The 22,963-nt window shown below is 46.2% G+C and overlaps 1 protein-coding gene across 18 annotated transcripts in view; it reads left to right on the forward strand.

Annotated features, from left to right (window-relative positions):
* Positions 1 to 22,963, forward strand: part of TEAD1 (TEA domain transcription factor 1) — a 262,153-nt gene that overhangs the window by 161,621 nt on the left and 77,569 nt on the right. For 2 of the 18 annotated variants that reach the window (XM_047693339.1, XM_047693342.1), the window contains exons 1-2: positions 9,439 to 9,442; positions 10,010 to 10,013. The exons of the other annotated variants lie outside the window; for them this stretch is intronic. In XM_047693339.1, the coding sequence (XP_047549295.1) occupies positions 9,440 to 9,442; positions 10,010 to 10,013 (7 nt within the window). In that variant the 5' untranslated portion in view covers position 9,439. Of the gene's footprint in view, positions 1 to 9,438; positions 9,443 to 10,009; positions 10,014 to 22,963 lie in introns of those variants that run through there. 18 annotated transcript variants of the gene reach the window in all.

Raw genomic sequence — 22,963 nt, forward strand, 5'->3', positions numbered from 1 at the left:
TTTCACCTCCTTTATACCTCTGCTATATCATCCATCTGGTTGAGAAAATATTTCATTCTTTCACTTCAGAGGAATTTCAGAACCTGTGGGATTTTGAAAGCAATACTGTTGCCTCCTGACATGCAGCATATCTCTACAAATCCAAGTAATAGAAGTGTTCCATGTTGATGGGGGGCCTCCTTTAGTGAAACGGGGTACGTTTGAGAGGAATGCGTGGCAGCATGCCACGGTGGAGGGCTACTTGGAACAATGGATTGTCTTTGGATACTGTCAAATGTGGACGATGCCACATGGTGTTCAAGGGCTCTGATGCTTTCAGGGGAGAACAGCCTTGACTTTTTGATTATGTAACAGTGATCAGAAATAGACTCTGGGACGTAATTCCACAAATATTCGGATTAGGTTTTTCTCTCTAATAAAGAAGAATTTTGGATTTAAATCCTGCCGGGAGCAATGTTTAGGGCCTGCGTGATGCATTTCCTAAATGCTAGTGATGAGATGCCCTTGAAAGAGATAATTTAACCTTCAAGTAAAAAGTCAATACAGAAACAAATGTTTGCTGTCGAGGGGATCTCAATTGAATATTGCCTCAGAGTCAGAAGGCCTCAGTTCTTCCCTGCTGCAAACTCAAGGAGTGGTGTGGCCATGGGCATGTCCATCTCCTTGCTTTAATTTTCTCACCTGCAAAAAAAGGTTGAAATTCGTAGGTGAAGTTATTCCTCAAGTGTCTTCTGGAGCCAAACATCTCTGATTTTCTTCAAGTCTTTAAGACCATTCTTCTAAGAGAGTCCAGGCAATAGGGTGACAAATATTTTCATTGTTTTTTGTTGTTGTTGTTGGTTTTAGTGATAATATTTCATAATTAAGAGACTTGAGTAGACGAGAAACCACACACATGGCATGAAAGGGTTTCTCAGCAGAAACTGTGTGGCTCCAAGTGGAGAAACAGGCTCATGAATTCCTCTTGACAGAAAACATGTTACCACACAAAGAAATCATGAAAGACCTCCGAGCAAGTCTTTCTCACAGATTTGGAAAATTCCAAATAATATATTCTTTTTCTAAAATAATGTTTTCCTTCCAACTTATTTATTAAAACAATGACCAAAAAAAAAAAAAAAAAAAAAAAAAAAACCTTTTTCAAGTCCTAAGCTTCAGAAAGAAGTATGATGCCCACTGTGTGTATCGCTGGTCCATTCATTCAGGCAATGTTAATTCAGCATCTTGCCTGTGCTGAGCGATACCCTGGGAGCTGGGAATGGAGGAGAGATGGGAAAAAGCCCCTGACGCCCTGTACCCTGGACAGTGCTACAGAAGGAGGTTTGGAAACAGATGGTGGATGTCGAGGGTGGTTATGAGCTGGCGTTCTAGGTGCAGGGAACTGCACGGATACAAGGCCCAGGGATGGGAAGGAGGCACTGAAGGCAGCTGGAGGAGACTTCGTAGTTTGATTACAGGAAGATCACTCCGGTGGTAGCCTCAAAGGAAGGGTGAGAGTGGGGGAAATGGAAGATCAGGAAGCAGCTGGGAGGCTACTTCCTAAGGAAATAGAGAGGCCTCAGAAAAGGCAGGGCGAAGGCTGGAGGTGTGGATGGGTGTGAGGGGACAGGTGTGTGCGCCGTTGCAATGTTTGTGTATGGATTGTGTAAGGATGGAGAGGCAGAAGAGGAAGCCAGGCGTGACTGTGGGGTTTCTGACTTGTGGGAGTTGGTTGCATCACCCCTGGGAAACTCACTGGTACAAATTCGCCGACATCTCTAGCTGACTTGGAACCTGCTGCCCCTTTTGGTGGAACCTGTGGAAGCCGTGACTAGACTTGAGGGTGGTTAGCCAGTCATATGCTGACAGTTCCAGACACACATGCACATGCACACACAAACTCCCTCATGCACACACACCCACACACACGTGTTGATGAAAGTTTCCACTAATTTAAAGCACGTGTAGCACACACTCTACAAATACTAATAAAATATGCAGTGCTTTTTGGGGTAGATTCCAAGTAGTTAGCTGACACTCACAGAATGTCTTCACCATCATCTCTTGTGATCTTCGCCAGACCGGTGGCAGCAGAGAGTGGCATCACGCTCAGTCTCCGTTCAGGTCTGGGGATGTAGGCCTGGCTGCCTCACCTCCCTTACTTACGCTCCCAGAGGGCTGCTGGACATAGGCCTGCTTTGTCCACACTCCATCCCAGACCACACATCATTCGGTAACTGCTCCTGGATTTCATTTCCATTCGTTCCCTCCACGTCTTGGGTCAGTGACCGGAGTCCAGCATGTGCAACCATATGAGTCATGGGACTTCCAAAGGGGCCTCTGATCCTCGGAACCCCACTGGTGAAGCCTTGTCTCAAACAAGACTCAGCCTCTGTCAGACTGACAGTGGGCAGCCCGTGCAACCACAACTAGTTCTGTCCGTGGGCCTGTTCATTGTAGCATTTAAGAGATGTACTTTAATGTGTCCCATGATACACTTTTGTAGCTCTCATCCTACTTGGGCTTTCTTCCAGCATTTTAAGTGGGGGACTTTTGAAGCTCTTTTTGAAACTTTATCTGACCTATGTTATACTTGACCATGTCTGTGATATGACTTGACCACGTCTATTTCTTTTTTCTATTTCTCAGCCTCCTCTGCTGCTCCCTTTCCTCTGTTCAAGCCTCTGCTCTCCCCAGCTCCATTTTCCTTCTGCACTCTGTCTGGGTGTGATTGGTAGCTCTCCCAGTTAGTTATCAGCAACAGGCTGACCGTTGGACCTCCACCTGAATCTCTTAATCCCCACCCTTGCGTATCTGGCTGCTTGTCGGATACCTCCACATAGACGTCCTTTTGTGACCTCAAATTCAAATGCCCCAGTGAAACTGGTTGCTTCCCCTGCTCCAGTGCCCTGTTTTTCCTGTATTCTTTGTTTCCAAGAGGCAGTACCGTCTTGAAGCCCAGACGGTCCACTGCTGTCGAAGTCTGTCCTTCCATCTGTACCGGGTACGGTTAAGAAGACTGGTAGCAGCAGCCCTTGGTCCAGTCCCTTCTCTTGCTTCTTCAGCAAGATCCTTCTCCACAAATTCTGTTCCCCTTGCCTCCCTTCCTGCCTCCAATTAGCCCCCTCCGTCTCATCTTCATTCCGGAGCTACATTTCCCTTCCAGAGCCCAGGTAGGATGTTTAAAGTGCTTGCTCGCCTTGAGCACAAGTAATGGCACTTTGCCTTTGTCCACAGGGTGCAATCAGGGCAGCCAGCTTGGCTCGGCTTCTGCTGTTCTTCTAGCTACTCCCTTCATAAACCAAGCTAAATAAATACTCCCAGTTGCTCACTCACACTGAAAGGACTGTAATTAAATTGCAGAGGACGGTCAGTCAAAATTCATATAATGGGGATGATGGTTTCTGAGTAACAGTCTTTCTCAACTTTTACTTACTTTAATTTTCATAGCAGAATGACTACCATCTCCTGGCTCCTGATGCCTGGGTCTAGGCTGAGATGATGTCTTGGGACTCCCCTCAGTGTGCTCTTCACGTAGTTTGGGAGTGTCGTGTCCACAGGCATGCCCAGCTCCCTCCATGCCGCCTCTCAAGCAGAGAGGGGACCCGTTTGCATTGGAGACTTCATGTTAAGGGAGGTCATAGGTGGCTGCCTGGGTGTGACCTCGTGAGAGGAACGGAATTAGATTATGCGTGGGGTGGACCGTTGATTGCCCCCCCTCCCCCCCCCCCCCCCCCCCGTAGAAACTTCATGACTTCGGGGGAGGGGAGGGTTGTCCTGGAAATTTGCCCTCCCTGTCCTTCAGCTGCTTTGTTGCTGAGCCAGACTTGTCTGCAAATTGAAATGGAACGCTGGAATACTTTCTCTCTTCTCAAGTTAGCAGTGGTGGCTGTCAGGAATTTGTTACTGTCTGCTAACACCTTTTAGCATGAGAACATGCTAAAGGCCAGGCCAGGTATGGGAAGATGCCAGAGAGGGATTTCAATCTTCTAGACTCTTCATATGTGGAAGGAAAAAAACGGGGGACAGAATTAAGAAGGAAATGCTTAAACATGTATATCACCACCACGGGTGGCCCCTCCCCCGTGCCCCATCCCGGACTGCATCTCTTATCCACCATTACGTAGAGAGATGAGAAGGGCTACCTTTGGCCCTCTTAGCTGTCTAACTCCAAGTCATGCCTGTAATGGGTGCTCAGAAGCCATTGGCTTTAGAGAGTATCTCTCTGCTCTTAGCACAGCTCTTGAGAAGGGGATGGGTGCTGCTTAAGAAGTGTGTTCCCTACCTTAACATACAGACTGTACTGAACTCCTTTCCGTCATTTTTCCCCAAGGGAAACTCACTCTATGGGGAATGCAAGCTTTGCGTTGTTTTTGGAAGGGCTGGTTTATAAATCTCTTGGGCTTTTCCAAGAATCCCTCTAATCCCAGCACCCCACCCCCACCCACCTCTGACCTGTTCTGCTCTCATAGGAGCTGTCCTTCTATGTGCATTTGTGTCTAAGTGCATTTACTGGGAAGTATGCCATCTTCCTTTGGTTTGGACGTTGGAGACGCCCCTCTTTCAGTATTCAGAGGGAAGCAGAAAGTGGAGGACTGGAGGACAGCAGTGCTTTCTTGAGGACAGCAGTGCTTTCTCTGATGTTCTCTAACTGCTTGTGTTCAGAAGGAATGTAAAAGTAGCTAGATCTCATCATTGTGGTATCAAAGCATTACAGGGTACTAGACCTTTGGGGAAACTGAGGCTCAAAAAGGTTAATAACTTTGCCTAAAATCAGTGACTTGTCAGTGGCAGAGTTTTAGAAGCTGTACTTTTCCACACTCTCCTATTTCTGTGGAGGGATCTGGAAAGCTCTCATTTGAAAATGTGTCATGACCTCATGAAGCATAAGCCTCCAGGTTACATATGTTAAAGAAATGTAGCCGGTTTTCCCCGGGTGCCGAATTCTGGTGAGCAAGCTGATTCTGAATTCCTCGAATCTTTTCTACAGAGCAAAGAAGAACCAGTGAGACTAATGTTAATCATGGGAGCCTATTATAATGCTATATAACTTGTCATAACACATTATAATATTACAGCAAATACATTTAACTCACAGAACATTCTTGGGGGGCCCTTAACTCCCTTTAACATTGTGTTCCAAGCGTCTCCGTAGCAAGATAGAGCTGCAGAGTTCTCTGATGCTGGCCACACCACCCCGACCAAGCCAGCGTTACGAGAACCCTTTTTAAAACCCCCTGCACCATGTCCCCAGGCTTAAAAGTGTGTTTGGTTTTGTCAGCACATCGAAAGGGGAAGTTGAGATTTGAGGAAAAAACCTTTGGTGGTTATGCGCTAAGCTGGCTGGAGAGTTGGAGTCCCAGTTGTCATGGAAACTGCACTGGTCCCTCATTTATTAATGGAGGCTTGGTGAACTCCCGGAGGTACTCTTGCCCTGTCCTGTAAATTCATTCTAGAAAAATGCAGGTTGACTTTTAGAATATTTCTCTGTCATTTCTCAGGCATTCATTCCTGGAGCCTCACAAGCTTCAGAAAATTGCCTGTATGCAGTTTTAGAACACTGATTTTTATCTGGCAAGCGTGTGTGAAGGCCGTTCCCTTTTCCTTTCATGCTTAGATCGTGTTTATGCCTGCCTGACTTGTTCAATAAGTTAATTTTTTTTTATTATGCCTCCTTTAAGAATTATGTGGATTTAAAAAAAAAAAGAATTATGTGGATTTAAAATAAGGAAAGAGGGAATGGAAAAAAAATCAGTAATCAAATACACCGAAAACCTTGATAGCGGTTTTAGGAGAGTTAGATGTTTCTAAGCCTTTCCTAACTTTTACAATTCTAAACTTTGTCTTTCATCCAAAATGAAAGGTTTCTTTCTTCCCGCTTCAGTAAAACACTTTCAGAAAATGTCTTAGGCAAATGTTCTTAAAGTAAGTCTAATTTCACTAAACTAGCTCTCCCCTACCAGGCATATATATTAACAGTATTGGAAGTTGCTTCCAATTTTTTTTTTTTTAAAGCTAATTGTTTATCTGGGAGGATGCAAATGGTGGTTTTTAAGCCTTTAAGTCATTCATCATGCCTGACAGCCTCTATTGTCTCATTGTTGAGTCTGAGCCAAGAGAGACTCTTTCTTGGTCTTGGGGGAGAGGTGCATGGATCTGGGTCTGCCAAGTCTGTGTTCTTGGGGAGCCTGAGCCCTGCTCTAAAGGAAGGTAATGGAGGCAGACCCATAGGTCCCCTCCAGTTGGGAAAAATGGGTCTCCATTTTCTTCTGTCCCATTGAAGTTAGGAAGTCGTTCCGTGTTCAAAGTAGAAGTGACGGGACTTGCTCCCTCAGTTCTTCCATTGTCTCTGCTGTTAGTTTTTAAGTGCATTTTTGTGGATGTAATAAAATATTGTTTATAGTCAGCTACAAAGTAAGTAATTACAGTGTGGCAAATGAAATTCAATATAGCTTTGTCGTGGTTTTTTGAATTTTAATTAAACCAGTCTTAGAGTGAATTATAAATGCCTCTGCTTTTGTTGTGACAAGCAACATTGACAAAATATTAATCTAATGGATAGTTATTCACAGAAGCTAAACATCTTCTCTAGTCTGCAGGCTTGGGGTGTTTGTTTTTGTTTTAATTTTCAGTTTATGCTTAAAAAAAAAATCCCAGAGAAAAGAATAAAGTTTTAAAACCACATGAAATAAGAACTCCATGTATGGAATATTCCATCGCCGATATCTTGCCAGCCACAATTGCGAATGTCTCATAGCACTGAAAACTTTTTTATTTTTTTTAACCAGATGTTTCTGTGGTCACTTTTTGGTATCGTTAAAGCTGGAATGAATAACCAACTGTTGACTACAAAGCCTAATATTAAAGGAATAACCAGCCCATGTTCCTATTAGATCATTTCCCTTTTATTTTATTTTGCAAATTACCTTGTGGTGTTGCTTAAAAATGGCATTTTGTTGGTTGTCTGTCCCTTTAAAAGCTAAATAATCCACGTTATTTTCTTTGGAAATTCTTTTAACTTGAATTTGTATAATTATCTGTAAATCTATTTATATATTTTTTGAGTGTGTTAAATATTCAGAAGCTAATTTTTCTTTCTGTCATCTTACGTGCTTCCCTCCATCATGGCTCAAAGCTTTTCTTTGGTTTAATGTTCTGATGTTTAAAAATGAATGTGAAGAATTTAATTACAAGGTCCTTACATTAGTCCTGCAGTACTTTTTAATATGATGGACTTCAATCCAAAGATAAAGTGTTTACATGTTGTTTATCTCCTTCTGCCCTTCCAAGCTGACTTAGATCCCAAAGGTTGGAGTAAAATCAATTTCACCCTACAGATTTTTTCCTTCAGCATGCTAGAAATTCCCATTTGAAGAGTAGAGCCAATTATTCCCGTGTGTGTGTGTGTGTGTGTGTTGTGGTGGGGATGGTAAAATCACATGGAGTCAGTTTCCAAATGTGATGTAGCCTGTATTTTTTATCCAGGAATTAAATTGTTGCCCCCGCCACCACCAACCACCACTATCATTAGATCGTGGAGGGCAAGTGTAGAGAAGGTGCGAGACAGTCGGTTGTAGACATCCAAATATGACAGCAGAATGATCTCTGCAACAATATGGCAGTGCAGCATTTGCTGACTTCAGAGTGCCAGATCAACCCCAATATTTTTTCAGGGATGCTAAACCTCTTGTCACTGCTAAATTGGATTTGTCACTGAATGAAGTATCAGCTGCTATTGGACAAGGCCATAAAAGCCAGCCGGCTGGCCCTTTGTAGGCAGGGCTTACCCAACGATTGATATGTTTTAGCACTTTTGGGATTATTGTGATTAAGAGGAAACCATTCTGAATGAGAGTGAGAAGGGGGTAAGGATGCACAGCCCACAGCTGGTGAGCAGCGTGTGTTTGCCGCTGAGGAAGTCACCATTACAGCTTTCTCTGGGTTCCTGCCCTGATTGATGGGTATGAAATCTTTCTGTGAGGAAGCAGCGTCCTCATTTCCTCCAGTTGCAGCTCTCCTGTGCAGGGCGCTAGGCATTCCGAATGTTGTGGACTTGAGAATTCCGAATGCTTTTCAAGCACTCACACGCATGCTCGCACGCCCACAGTGCCTACACGCGGTCGTCTGCACACACCCGAGTTAATTGAGTTAACATGTAGGGATTTCGGGAATAACAGCAGAGTGTCCGCTTTCATTTCCCAGGCCTGGAGCTCTCCCGACAGCCATGAAAAATACACCTCCACGTCGTTTGTGCCCTCCTCGTTTGTCTGTGTGGGACACTAAGTGGTTTGGAAACTCGGGCACCTGGCCGAGGGCTTATTAAGTGCAGGAACCTTACTGTCTTTTTAGGACGGGTTTGTTTTCCAGAGCTGCTGCCCTCTCCCGGGAGCCGTGGAGCTTCCACCCGGCGCTTGCACTGGCCCCGGCGAGCCCCATCGAGGGGCGGCTTGTCCAGTGGACTGGAGTTTGAAGCTGCCCAGTCCTTGCAAATGCGCACGGAACTGGTCGCCTGTTTGGCCGTCCCAAGGAGACTGTGCCCGGTTCCCGCCCGGAGTTTGCTCAGCGCACTGCACCGGAAAGAGGCCGGCTTGCCAGGTCCTGCGGCGCGTCTTTCCAAGCCTGTGAAAAGCACGAATCATCCCACAGCAGAGCATGCTTACAGCTGGCCCTTTGCTAGCTTTGATCTGCGAATCAGGCCGCTCCGTGAATGCCCTTATTGTCATGTTATGTGTACACAGTGTGTGAATTATTGAAAATAGGGAGGCCTGAGCCTCATCTGGTAGAGATTACAGTGCAGGCATGCTGGGCGAAGGTCTGTAATTGAAAATCCCCAGATGCTGTTTATTTGGCCTTTGTCACATGACCTGCTGCAGGAAGACTGTCTGAACAAAATGTTGCCTACATGGAGAGTGGAGCCCACCCTCCCCCACCCCCGAAGTCTCCACAGGCTCAGTCTGTACACAGCTTAAACACCTGCCCAGAGGATTTTTCAAGGCTTAAAATAGATTCGCTCATAGCATTTAAACAGAGGGCATCTTGCTTGTTGGTTTAAACTGCTTAAGCGGTTGTTGACTTGTGGAACCTTCTATCCACACAAGGGTTTGCTGGATAATTTCACTCGGAGATATCTTTGCAAAGCAGCCTTCAGGGCTAGAGTCATGCAAGGATAAGTAGTTTGGGCTTTGCCTTTTCTTAAAACAAACAAACAAACAAACAAACCCCAAACGTGTGTGTTACATGAGCTTGCAAGTGAATCCATGTTGACTGTGTGTGTGTTCCTTGTCTTTTAAAAACACTGTGGTTACCCAGAATATGCTCCGCTGGTTCATCTGCATTTTACCCAGTTCCTTCTTACCTGTTCTACCTATGGAAGAGTTGAGATGTCTCTTAGAATGTGTTTTTTTTTTCCTCTGTCCGATGCTGAGTGTTACCCTCTGTGCAGGTGGTGGATTGAGGCAGGATGGTAAATCTGAAATGGGTGAAGATCACAAGAATTGCAAACATGGTCATTGTGAAGAAGGAAGGGCTCTGCGTTTTCCAGGTTCTTTCTGTTAGGGAATAAAATAATGATTCCCCTTCCCCTTACCCCACCCTGTATCTCCATTGTGATGATGGGTACTTCATACATTTCTTGGGGCTTAGGAAGAGGAAAGGTTCGTGGGTTCCTAGAAGGCCCAAGCCCCATCATGTTCTTCTTTATATCCCGGGTATGAGAGCACAGTGATGATTTTTTTTTTTTTTTTTTTTAAATTTCTGTCCTGCCAGTTCTGTCTTCCTCCCTCTCTTCCTGCCTCTTCAAAGAAAACATCCATCCACCACCTCCTGTGTGCCGTGATGTCAGTTCTTCAAATATTTTCCCTTTCAGGAGGTGGCTAAAATCAGCAGCGATGTTATCATTAAGTAGCACATTCTCAGTCCTGCCCAGGGAGCTGGGGTTCGGGGCCCCGGGGGGCAGGGTGTGTCCCCTGCCTTCAAGAAGCTCATAATTTGTCCAAGAAGGTGAAGGAAGGCACCCACAGCAGGAGGGCAGTATGGCAAACCCTGTGCTGTCCGCACACAGGAAGTCTGATGAGCGGAGGGGGCAGGGGGGGCTCGCTGGCCGGAAACTGGAAAGTGCCATTTGACCGGGGCTTTGGCAACTCTGAAGCAAGTGTTCAGCAGATTTGGGCAGGACCCAGAGGGCAGGGATGGGAGCGGTGGGTTGTTCCCACAGAGGGGATAGAAGCCAACATGATGGGACAATATGTGCAGAGAGTGACAGGGAACAATCCCCCCACCCCAGCCCCTGGCAAAGTGGGTTTGTGTGTATAACATTTTAATTTTTACAGAGCGAATATATTACATATCTATCCCCTGAGTAATGTGCCGTTTTAAAAGGAGAATAAAAAGGAGTTAGCTCTCCTAATCTGAAACTCAGCTGAGAGGGTTCGTGTGGTTTGCGCCATCTGGATCTCTTTTTTTTTTTTTTTTTTTTTTTTTTAAAGATTTTATTTATTTGACAGAGAGAGATCACAAGTAGACGGAGAGGAAGGCAGAGAGAGAGAAGGAAGCAGGCTTCTTGCTGAGCAGAGAGCCCGATGTGGGACTCGATCCCAGGACCCTGAGATCATGACCTGAGCCGAAGGCAGCGGCTTAACCCACTGAGCCACCCAGGCGCCCCGCGCCATCTGGATCTCAGAGAGCCCAGTGTTCTCCACTGTTCTCTTCTTAATGACTGGCCTGTGTGTTGTTGCCCTTGGCTGCTCGTGGTTTGGGGACCTGTCAGATGTGGCCAGGGTAGTTGGGTGAATGACAGAGAGCATGGCAACCACGGGAGGAAACATCTCTGGATTTTTATTTATTTACTCATTTGCTCGGACTGTTCTTCAGTTGTTTCTCTCATCCTCATAGTACTCTGCCTTCATTACTGTCATGAGGGCTCTTGCCTCAGTTTCCCTCCCATACTCTAAGCACCTCGAGGGCGGATAATACATATTATTTCAGTGTGTATCTCCTGCAGTGCTTCATGCGATGATTTTTATATATAGAAAATATTCAGGAGTGTCGGGGTTGCTCAGTGGGTTAAGCCTCTGCCTTTGGCTCAGGTCATCATCTCGGGATCCTGGGATTGAGCCCCACATCGGCTTTCTGCTCAGTGGGGACCCTGTCCCCCCTCCGCCCTACCCCCACACCCCCGCCTCTCTGCCTACTCTGTCTGTCAAATAAATAAATAAAATCTTAAAAAAAAAAAAAAAGAAAGAAAATATTCAGTGGATGGTGCTGAACGGGGGGGGACATACTGGAGCCGGATTATGAAGGCCTTGAATGCAGAGTGGAGTTGAGCTACAGCCTGTGTTGTAGGTGGTGAATGGAGAACGGAAAGTCTCTATATAGTTCAGTCCACTTCGTGGTTGGGTTGTGCCCCCTCCTCGTGAGATTCTGTTCTTAGGAAGCACTTGGTAATGACCTTGAGAGAACTTGTGTTGAGTCAAGACTGTCTTCGGTGCAGTTGGTCTGGAGTTAAGGCATGATGAGCTTGCAAGTCAAAGCTGGGTGGAGATCCCAACTATATACCACTTACCCTTTGGTAACTTGGGTGGGTGTCTTCGCGGGTTGAGGCCCAGGCTGCATTCATAAACTGGGAGTTGTGGCAGGGGGAGGGGTGAAGCAAGGCTAAGTGTCTGCGGGTCCAAGCACAGGGCTTTCCCTGGTGCTCACACAAGGGGATCTTCAGCACACGCCGTTGTCCACCTCCCTCCCGTCTTGCTGCGCATCTGCCTCTCACACAGTGGGGTTCTCATTGCACTTAACCCTCAAGTTTCAATCTGTTTAGTTGGCACACACTTTAAAGAATATCCTTGATGATCGTGGTTTCCATATTAAAAGAATGACCAAGTGCCTGGGCACTTAGAATCCTCTGGGTTTTTTTTTTTAGCCTGTTTCCTCAGCAGTGGCTCATTCCCGTGTGAGTGTCATGTTGACGGAACACGTGGGTAACTCAACTTTGTCCAGCGGCTGCTGCGGGAGCCACGGAAGGTCTGGCTTTCTTCTTCTAGCGAGAGTTGTTTTTATAGTAAGAACTGAATTCTGGAAATCCAGTGGGGGATGCGTGGCTGGCCTATTCATAAAGATAATTTTACAATCTGCCACAAATTATGAGAATTTTCGCCACACTTAGCCCTTGGCCAAAACCTAATTCCTGCTATCTCATTCAATGAAGAATCTATTCTGAATTAGAAGGTTATTGTAGCAAGTAAGTAGCTTGTATGATGCCCTTTTAATGTGAAGATATCACAGGAAAGGGCTCCTTTTACTTGGAAACCATTTCTGTGGCCATACCATTTTGAAAGTTGAGGGTGTTGCAAAGATTCTGAGAACATTTTCAGTGCAGCATGGAAAAGCTGTTCAGTTTCAGTAACCCTGAGAGTAGAAGCATGGGGGGTTTATATAAGATGCCATGTGGTGTGGTGTTCTGGACAGAAACCTTATATATATTACCAGTTCAAGCAATGAGAGTATATAAACCAAGGGCAGTGACATTATGTAATAGCCCCAGGAACATTTAAAATCACTTCGAGGTGCCAGAAGCTTCCTGTATTATTTATTGCTGGTGGATATGGCAGTCCCCCAGGGTAGGTTCTTTATTCCCATTTCACAGGCGAGGAACTGAAAGGTCTAGAGACGTTAAGCAAGTTGCCCGCATTCCACAGCTGATAAGTACATCTTCACCAGGAAGACGAAAGTGTAGGCAGCCCTACTTCTGAATCCAAAACAGAAACCAGTCTGTAGCATCGCCACTGTTCAACGTTCTCCAGCAAAGACCCACAGTTTCTGGCACTTTGAATGTGTGGATTTCACACTTCTTTAAAGGCCCGATAATTAATAAATAAACAGAATGTTCTTAGCAAAGTTTTTCATTAACAAGACTCTCCTGAATTTATGTTGAGATTAGCTTTTTTTTGGACCAGGTCCATAGGCCTGTGGCATGTGGAGGTCGGCGTGGGTAGAAGGGGGTGAGAAGGGTTGGTCTCCCTGGTGCCAAGTTACGAGAGCAGAACGAAAGTCTGGATAATTGTGCTGTCCGTCCCTGAAATTGGCCTTAACTGTAGAAGGGCTTACAGTTTTCAGGTGATACTGCCGGTGCTGACCACTGTGTACGATCTTTTTCTAGATCATTTTTCCTGTGTATAGGAGAGCTCACTCATCAGTTCATTGTTGAAAGCATTTATTGAGGACCCCTTAACAGATGCCTGGTGTACAGTTAGAACTAGATGTTTATTTCCATGGAGCAGGCACAGTTCTCAGTGGAGGATGAATGACCCCCCCCCCCCCCCCCACACACACACACAGGGTATATGCTGGGTACACAAGGGTACAAAGGAGAAGGTGACTAACTCTGTTTGGTTGGCTCCCAGAAGACTTATGGGAGGAAATATTTGAGTTGGGGCTTACAGGGATGAGGGGAGTTTGTACGCAAAGGAGAAGGGAAAGGACATTTAAGGACATATGGTGTACAGAGGGATGGGGGTATGGAAAAGCATGACAAGGACTTGGGGAACTCTGTGAAGCTTCTCGTACCAGAATAGAGGGGCCCTCTACAGGAATGGACTGTTAGGTCTGGGTACTGGACGAAGGAATGTGTGTTTTTCTTACAGTGACCAGGGATCTAATGATGCAAGAAAGCAACATAATCAGATGTGGGTGTAAAAGAAAAGGCAAATGCCCAAAAGGTGAATGAAAACTTCCCTGGCAGCCTGGGTGGGGGGTGTTGTTTAGGGAGCAAGAAGCATAGGTTCCATTAAATCCCATACACACCTTGTGTGTATAGAATACAAAGACGCTGAAGACAGACACCCTACCTTTAAGGAGCTCACAGTCGGTTACACAAGGAAGTCTCACCAGAGCCACAGTGCAGGCAGAGCAGGGCAGAAGGGTGAGTCTCTGCTCCTTTCAGAGCCAAGCCATCCTAAGCGATTCGTTTGTAACTCGCCCAGGCTTCTATGGTCAGTTTGCTTTGTCATGTTGTGGTCTCTGCCAACCACTGGTCTGTGAGGTGGGCTCCGGGCTCCAGGCTCCCAGGATGTCATTCTTCTTCACACGCTCCCTGTCTAGTACATGTTTAAGTGGGGGGAGCGGTGTTTGTGGGGGAGATACCCTTTTTCCTGGGTCTAGAAGGATTTCGCCTGATTGTCATAAGAGGTATTGCAACTCTGAGCAAAACCTCAGGATGGCAGGATAGTTCCGGGGGACTGAAAGCCCCACATGCATTTTGAAGGCAGTAAGATGGATTCAGGTAACGATGGATGAGGTATGGCATGAAAACAGAGCTTTCGGGCCAGGCGTTGGGACAGCACTGAACACCATGCTAAAGCAGGTTGACCTTTAGACTGTGGGGCAGTGGGCCGTTGAAGGTCAGGGGGCAGTAGAGTGGCTAAACCAGGCTATGCTCTGTCGGTAGCTGTGTATAGGAGGGACTGCAAAGAACAACAGCCAGAGGCATAAAATCATCAAGGCCCGTGAAGTTACCCATTAGAGAAGTAAAAAAGTGATGCTCTAGCATCTCTTACCGCTTCCTAGAGAACAAACCATTCGAAAAACTGACTTCATTCATATTTATTTTCCTCCTAGAAGCAATGACAACAAAAAGAATTTCTCTCCAGCATAGCAGGATTGTATCTCATATGAAACATTGGACAGGTTTACTTGCTTGTCTCTTTTTGACCCTGGTAGTCTAGGGTGGACGTGGAGTTTGTAGGCCGTCCCACTGAGATGAAGGAACGCATGGTGTTTTATGGGGCCCATGCCCTATCACGTTATCAGCTGCCGTTGCCGATGGGAACACCCCGAAGCGGGGTTTTCATTATGACCATGCATCCTGAAGGGATGTGAGGGATAAGTTCCAACAAACCAGAATTAACACAGCCTTCCTCTGCATATTCTTTCTTATAAAGCTAGTCCTTTGAGCTCCTGGGTGAATGCAGACACAGGTTCTTTTAGGGGACCTGCTGGTGTTCACCTCCTGAAGGCCATCAGTCCATTCTGTAAACCTTTAGATTGGGAACATAAGTACCAGCCCCTGATGACCCAGAACAGATTGTCTGGCAACCTTTCTGGTGATTTTCCATATGGGTGCCGATTTTTTGGGCAGTGATTTTTTTTTTTTTTTTTAAGATTTTAAATTTATTTATTTGTGAGAGAGAGAGAGAGATCACAAGTAGGTAGAGAGGCAGGCAGAGGGGGAGGGAGAAGCAGGCTCCCTGGCGAACGGAGAGCCTGATGTGGGACTCCATCCCAGGACCCTTGGATCATGACCTGAGCCAAAGGCAGAGGCTTAACCCACTGAGCCACCCAGGTGTCCCTGGTCAGTGATTTATATCGGGGATTAACTGAGACACTGGTGTTTAAACTTCCTCATAGGCAGGGCTCTGGGGTTGGTTCAGGTGCTTTTCTTTTCTTTTTGGCTGTTGGGTTGGGGGTGAATCCCCCTTTATCCCCACTCTTAGCTTTTGTACCCCCGTCCCACCCACCCTGGTCTCCATCCCTGTCATTCGGTAATGCATTCCATCAGCTTGTATTTCCCGAGGGCCTGCTGTGTTCTTGACCCCAGGGGGTGTACAGTGATGAACAAAACCCAGTGTGTGCTCCATGCTCCTGTGGGACTTGCTGTCTGGAAGTGGGAGCGGCAGGCATTTATCATGTGAGCAGTCAAAGAAATGGGATGTGGCCCCTGGGATGCAGGCCTGGGGAAGGACACAGTGACTGGACCCCATTCTTACAGGTCAGTCTTTCCCCGGTGTAGGTTCCTTGAAGGCGAAATGGCATCTTTATGCCCTCCTGCTTCTGGCATGTTGCTTGTGATCTTGTAGGTGTTGTCCCTTGTCTGACTAGAGGGTGACAGATGAGCTTTGGTAGACTTCCTCCTCTCCTCCTCCCCGCCCCCGTTCTTGCATCTACAGTGGCAGCAGGGTCGGAGCAAAGGGGAATGACCAGCTCCTTCCTGGTGAGTTCGTACTCTCTGCTGCCCCCTCTGGTGGGCTCCAGTGATACAAACTCCCTATATATGGGGCAGGACAGGGTCATTAAACATCCCTGCTCTGTAGACTCCTCTCTGGCTGATGACGCTTCGCTCACACATTGTCACCTACACCTGTGCTTTTCGCTGTTGGCTTTCATCATTCAAGATATTTTTTCCTTTAAATGAAGCTCAGCTGATTTAAAAAAAAAAAAGCGTTGATGCCTAGAAAGTATTTGACCATCACCTAGAGAACCGTGCTGAGAAAGTACTCCTTAACCATTCTTTCTGTTGGGTGCTGCTGCTGTGTTGGAGGACAGAGCCGTGTCCCGGCGGTGTTGTCACCTGGAGGAAGGCATCTTCTTTGCTTCTTTTCACTGGGTCATCTTTTCCTTTTCTGTTCTCACTTTATGTCGATGATCCAGTGTCAAACTGGGTTATAGGGAAGGAGGAGCCCTCCTTCTGCCCCTGCCAGTGACTCATGCCACAAACATTGAGCTGCCTGGAAGGGAGAAACAGGAAACATGAATGTCATTGGTCCTTATTCTCCGCGATTCCATTGTCTGGTTGGAGCTGTGACATGTACCGAAACGATAGCGTATAAGGTGGGAAGGATGTAAGCCGGCAGCAAAGCAGCCCAAGTCAGAGGCTGGGGACGTTTATGGAAAGGGGAGACCCCTTCCTTCTCAAAGGCTCCTGAAGGACAAGACATTTGGAAGGTGTGCAGAAATGGCCTGGAGCAGTGTGGGACGTGAAAGCAGTTGTGCGGGCAGGTACGAAGCTCAGAAAGCTCAGGGGGTTACCAGGGAAGCGTCTGGTAGTCTGGCAGGGCCCTTGGGCTGAGTCGGGGTTCAGGAGGGTATGTGGAAGACCGGAAGGTTACAACCAGGGCATCAGCCCCTGTTTGATGCAGCTTTGTTCTAGCAATCAAGAGACGTTTGAGCTTTCTTTCTGATTCTCATTCTTTACATGGTTAAAAGATGGGAGGCACCGTCAGGTATCCCTCACAGCCAAGGGAGGCCCAGTGTGGATCAGTGAAAGCTCCCCCGCCCCCAGGGCTGTTCAGCCCTTCCCTGGCCTGACTTTGCCTCTGCACTGGGCTATGGCCAGGAAGAGGAGGTTCCAGTTGTTACTTCTTCCTTTGTGGCTCTCTGCCTCCATTCAATTACAAAGTGGCTCTTACACTCTGAAAGCCCCGAGTCTCTGGGCTACAATTTCTAGCCACAGACCCTGCATTTGCTGTGCCTCAAACATGACCTTGAGGCCACATCCCATCACACACCCAGGCCACAACAGCGCTAACCAGTCTTCCCTGTAGGCAAGGCAAGCCCAGTGCACACTCCACGCCTTTCCCTTGTCGGGGTCTCCCTCTCCTCCATCCCTTTAGCGGGAGGTTTCATGGCAATCTGGGATGCAGGAGGAGCCGCGATGGTTCATTTCCAACAGTGCTAAGTTCTTTAAGAGAAAGAGATGAAATGAAAGCTGGGTTGCAGTGCCAGGGTACGGATCCCAGTGTAAAAGCGGCAAGGGGGGGCTCTGTCTGTCTTTGCTTCTGCCTCCTGCCTATGGGAACAGCCAGAGTGTCCGCAGCTGCAGAGCCTCAGACAGAAAGAAGCATCAGGATGTGTGTTTCCAAAGGCCATTTGATGCCGCGGGGAAGCCGTAGTGTACTGACACTTGGTGGTGGACTGTGGCATTGCCACTCAGCTCTATAGGCTATTCCAAATATGTATAGAGAAGTAAGAAGGAGTGCACATGTGCATGTCAACCATAGAATCTAGAAACTCGTGGGCTCAGAAAGGAAGTGTGCAGCAGTCACGGGAGCCTGTGGGTCAGCCGGTGCCAGATTCCTACTCATATGTGTAAGGAAGGGCTGCTCTTCCATCTATAATGGCCTTCCCCCCACACCCCTCTGTGCTGCCTGTCAAAATCCGCCTGATCGCTTTAGTTAGTGATATACATACTGAAGTCTGAGTGTCCCCATGCCTGTGACCACCACAGCGACATGGAATGCAACAGCAACAGTAAAATGAGACAGCTTAGCAGACGGGTAGAGGAATGGAAGGACGTGTCCTAGTGAATATAGACAAAGTGAATGGTAGGATCCAGGAGGTGGGTCTGTAGTGTGCACTGTGGAATTCTTTCTGTAAAGAAACTTACGTTATGTCTGAAATTTTTCATAATAAAATGTTGGAGAAAATGCCATCAGTCCTTCAGGGCCTAGGTTATGTTCAGGACTTTGGGGAAGAAGACTTTCTAGACTTGCTCAGTTACTTGTGGCCAGTAACTTGTACGTGTTATCAGGTCCTCTTTCATGGCATTCGTCGTGGTGGGACCTGGAGAGCTGGTTTGCTCTTTCAGCTCTGTCTTGGGCAGTGACCTCCCTGTCGACAAGCAGGTATCTTCTCTTTATATCCCTGATGCACCAGGCAGGCATCACGTAAGGGATAAAGGACATGGTCCCCACTTGACAGTAGAATTAGTTTGGAATGTCATACCTAACTTTGCAGTTACCTTTGCTGAAAGTCACCGTTTGTAATGTAAAGTTGACTGGATTAAGCCCCACTCTCTATGTGCGTGTTTTATTTTGTAAAGATTTTACTTATTTATTTTAGAGAGTGTGAGAGCATGAACAGGGGAGGAGCAGAGGAAGAGCGAGATTGAGTCCCAAGCTGACTCCATGCTGAGCATAAAAGCCAGATGCAGGGCTCAGTTCTCAGGATCCTGAGATCACAACCTGAGCTGAAACCGAGTCGGATGCAGAACGACTGAGCCACCCTGGCGCCTCTGTGTGTGTTTTAGAAGGGAGAGTACAGGAATTAGGGTTAATACTTCTAATACCCAACACTCTAGTCATGGCTATAAGAAAAGACAATGCTGTGCGGAGCCAAGGCTGCCAGTTGAGTTACGTCAGTGATAACTGGTGCCCTGAGCTCCCAGTCCTTGGTAAAGGACTTCTGCACCATAGGACCACAGTTCAATTCCAGGGCTCTGGACCATGTGGATTCACCCCATATGGGAAGCCATGCTATAGAAATGCACAGAAATTGGACTCAGAATGTTCTATCAAGGTCACTGACAAAAATCCATTCAGAACCTAGTTGATTTCCCCAAAATATGTACAACCCCAAATGCCAAGAAGGTAGTCCTAAATCATTTGGAATGCCATACTTGTTTCCATAATGGGTAGGCATATTTTAATTCTGGGAAAATTTAGAATTGAAAATAGAAGTTTTTAATAGAAGCAAAGTCATAGTGTTAATATTTGACTTAGAGGATCTAGACATATTTGATGTTTCAAGTAATTATTTAAAATAATTTGACCCATGCAAAAGGTTAGCCTGTTTTTCCAAATTAAAATGGGAAATCAAGTAGCTGATTTAGACTTGATTTTTGGGAAGGTTGAAGTCTTACTAGATTCATAAGCAGTATTAGAGTGTTTAAGATAATTTGTTAGGTTTCTAAGAGTTGTTTAAGGAAAGGTTTTAGAAGTTCGGTCAAACAATTCTAATAATTAAAAGAATTAAATGTATTCTAAATTAAATATGTAATTTTAAATGTTTAAAGGAGTTTAATGGCTTTGTAAGATGGACCAAACATTATTTGAATGGCCCTTTGATAGGATTATAGAGGCACCTGGGTGGCTCGGTCTGACTCTTGATTTCCAGCTCAGGGTCCTGAAATCGAGCCCCATATCTGACTCCCTGCTCAGCATGGAGTCTGCTTGAGATTCACTCTCTCCCTCTGCGGCCCACCCCCCCCCCGCCCCGGTAATGCTCACACACACATTCTCTTTCTCTCTCTCTCTCTCTCTCTCTCAAATAAATAAATAAATAAATAAATAAATAAATAAATCTTAGGGGAAAAAACAAAAAAGAAAGTGATTATAAAAGTTATAGAAGTCATGCTTAAAACTTAAGGATGAGCTAGGGTGTTTAAACTTGTTTTTTAAATAAATGAATAAAATACACATTTTTAAAAACCTGGTAAGCCCAAATAGCATTTCTGTACATGAAGCCGCCCTCACAGTGATTAGAAAATTCATGTGAACTAAAGTGATGAACAAACATTTGTTCAATCAGGTAGATGCTGAGAGTTAGTTGAGTTTGAATTTAAAATGCAAATCAGCGGATTTCCGTACTGAGGTGAGAAACACGCAAACCCCAAGTTAATTACCCTTCGTGGTTTCAGATGTGGTATGGAAGAAGGAACAGGGTCTTGAAAGGTTAAGAACGGGGAAGGAGAGTCACGACAAGTTTCAGTGAAATGGTGGCTGTGATTTCGGGCTCAGCAGGTGACAGGTGCTGGGTGAGGGCATGCTGTAGTCGTAGTAATTTTTGGAAGTGCTTTAATTAGAGTTTGCCTTGACACTAACCCCAAGGGGTGTCATATGCATAGACCCCAGGGTGTGCGCAGTCCCATGTGGCTGTCCTGGGTGTTGATCTCACCATTCATTCAGGGGCTCTAAGCAATCAGTTACAGTTATGTGTCACACACATCACACAACCTTGTCTTCTTATCACGGAGAAAGAGTAGGGGGGGCAGGGGACATTTTTGCCATCTGGATAAGGTTCAAATGAAATTGCGCGTAATGCAGAACCCCGGATTTATTTCGTGCTGGCCACTCAGACAGCCCTGAACAGGACGCACGGGGAGGCCCTGAGCTGGAGGGTGCTTGGCTAGTCTGCAGATGTTGTCGTTCAGGTCTGGCTTCTGGTAATTAGGTACTCCTGGCTGGGCTCGGCTGTCGGTGAGCCTTTGAGACAAATTGCAAAATCTGTACAACCATCTGAGAGATGGAGAAGTAGACCCCAATGACACTAGAGGGGATATTGGTAGTTCTCAGAAGTTTGAGAGAGAATGCTTGGAGAAGCAGTTCTTTAACCTGAATTTAGAGGTCCTTTTCCTGTGGTGAAAGGGTAAGTTCAGACAAGCATCAGGATCCAAGAGGATCCTGACAGGCTGCAATGATAGGCTTAATCTAACGGGATGAAATGCAGTGGAAATAAGTGTAAGGTTCTGTGTTTGGATCAGAAAAATCCCAGCTATGCATGAAAATACTGGGCACAGAGGTAGGGATCTATCAGAGGAGTAGTCTATATGAAAAAGACATCTAGGAGTTCAAATGATACAAATTTGACAGTTGATTGTGGTTCCCCGAAATCAAATGCAGCGTTAGGTCACATTAACAGAGGTAGAGTATTTAGGATGAGGGAGGTGATAGACTTCTGCTATGGACTTGTCATAGGAGGAACACTACTGTAGTTCTGGGTTCTGAGAGGCTATGAGAAGAAACTAGACAAAGGATGGTCCCCTGGATGGATATGGTAGTGTTCCAAAGCTGTCGCAGGTAACAGGAACAGAGGAGGTTTGGCCTGAGTACAACTCCAGGAAGACCTGAAAGCTGTCATTAATATCTGAAAGTCAGTCATGTGCAGAGCCTTGTTCTTGTTAAGAGGAACAAGGAGAGGGGCACCTGGGTTACTCAATCGGTTTAGCATCTGCCTTCAGCTCAGGTCATGATCCCAGGCTCCTGGGATAGAGCCCTACATCGGGCTCCCCATTCAGCAGGAAGCCTGCTTTTCCCTCTCCCACTCCCCCAGCTTGTGTTCCCACCCTCGCTCTCTCTCTAATAATTAAATAAAATCTTTAAAAAAAGAAAGAATCTGGGGGATGAAAGTTATAAGAAGAAGCCCCAAATAAGAAGCGTCCTTTTTTTTCCCCTTAAAAATGTTTTAAGGTGGGCGCCTAGGTGGCTCAGTGGGTTAAAGCCTCTGCTTTCGGCTTGGGTCATGATCCCAGGGTCCTGGGATCGAGCCCTGCATCGGGTTCTCTGCTCAGCGGGGAGCCTGCTTCCCCTCCCCCTCTCTCTGCCTGCTTGTGATCTCTGTCAAATAAATAAATAAAATCTTCAAAAAAAAATGTTTTAAGGTAAAATGAATTGCTTCCATAATTCTAGAAGTGCTTGGTTAGGCTTCTAAGAATTGAGGCTTCTACTAGTGGGAGTGGATGACCTGGAGGCACTTCCCAGCCCCAGGATTCCATGATTCTTCTGCCTTCCTGTTGTGATCCTGTCCTTCGTGGTCCTACCACGGGCAGGCCGGCAGAGCCTTGATGACGGGAACCATCTAGGCAGTGCTGAGGGAGTCTTTAGAATCATTAGGTGAGATTTCCATACTCTTGGGTCGGTCATCAGTAATGCCACTAGTTCTACCAGGGGAGATCTGGGGGTGGGGGGTGTGGTCCTTCCCTTTGACCAGAGGCTGTGTTATTTCCTCATTTGCTCTTTCTGAGTGCCCAGCAGTGTGCTGGGACGTAGGAGAGCACAGACAAACCCTACAGCGAGCCCCAAAGCTCATGTAGTATCAGTCGTACCCATCCCCACTTAGCTCCGGGGCTTTCTTTTTCCCATCACATTGTATAGTTCTTCAAAGTCAGGTGATTTGTATGTCCTCCCCGTCTCCTGGCCGGGTAGGGTCATATTGTTTCCCCTACAGGTTATGAAGTTTTGAGGAGGTTAAGTCATTTTTTTTCTTTTTCTCTTTCATGAACATGACCTTGTGTCTAGTTAGTTACTCGCACAGTGACAACCTGTGGGGAGTGTCTCCTTTCATGGTAGGAGCAGTTCATTCCCCAGTGGTTCTACTGGTTCTAACGGGAGATAACTAGAAGGCTGGGTGAGGAGGAGCGGGCATGAAAACTTAGGATGGAAACGGGTTTGTGGCCCCCCACAATTTGCTCGTACAAGTTGAGCACCCCTTTAGGTACGAGCCTGTAAAGAAACCAAGAGACACATTTCTATCCTCAGTTGTTAATCCTAGTTCATCATTAAATGCCCTTCATGCTAAATTTCCCCTGGTAAGTATTGTTGCAAACAATTGTACTGTTTTCTTTTTCTAGCATTAATAGGTGTGCAGCTCCCACTTAAGGAGTCCTGATTCTAAATTCCTTTTTTGCTTTCAGAGGCTGTTTTTTGTTTTCGTTTTTGTGGTT

Source organism: Lutra lutra, chromosome 10, assembly GCF_902655055.1.
Source record: "Lutra lutra chromosome 10, mLutLut1.2, whole genome shotgun sequence".
Taxonomy (NCBI): Eukaryota; Metazoa; Chordata; class Mammalia; order Carnivora; family Mustelidae; genus Lutra; species Lutra lutra.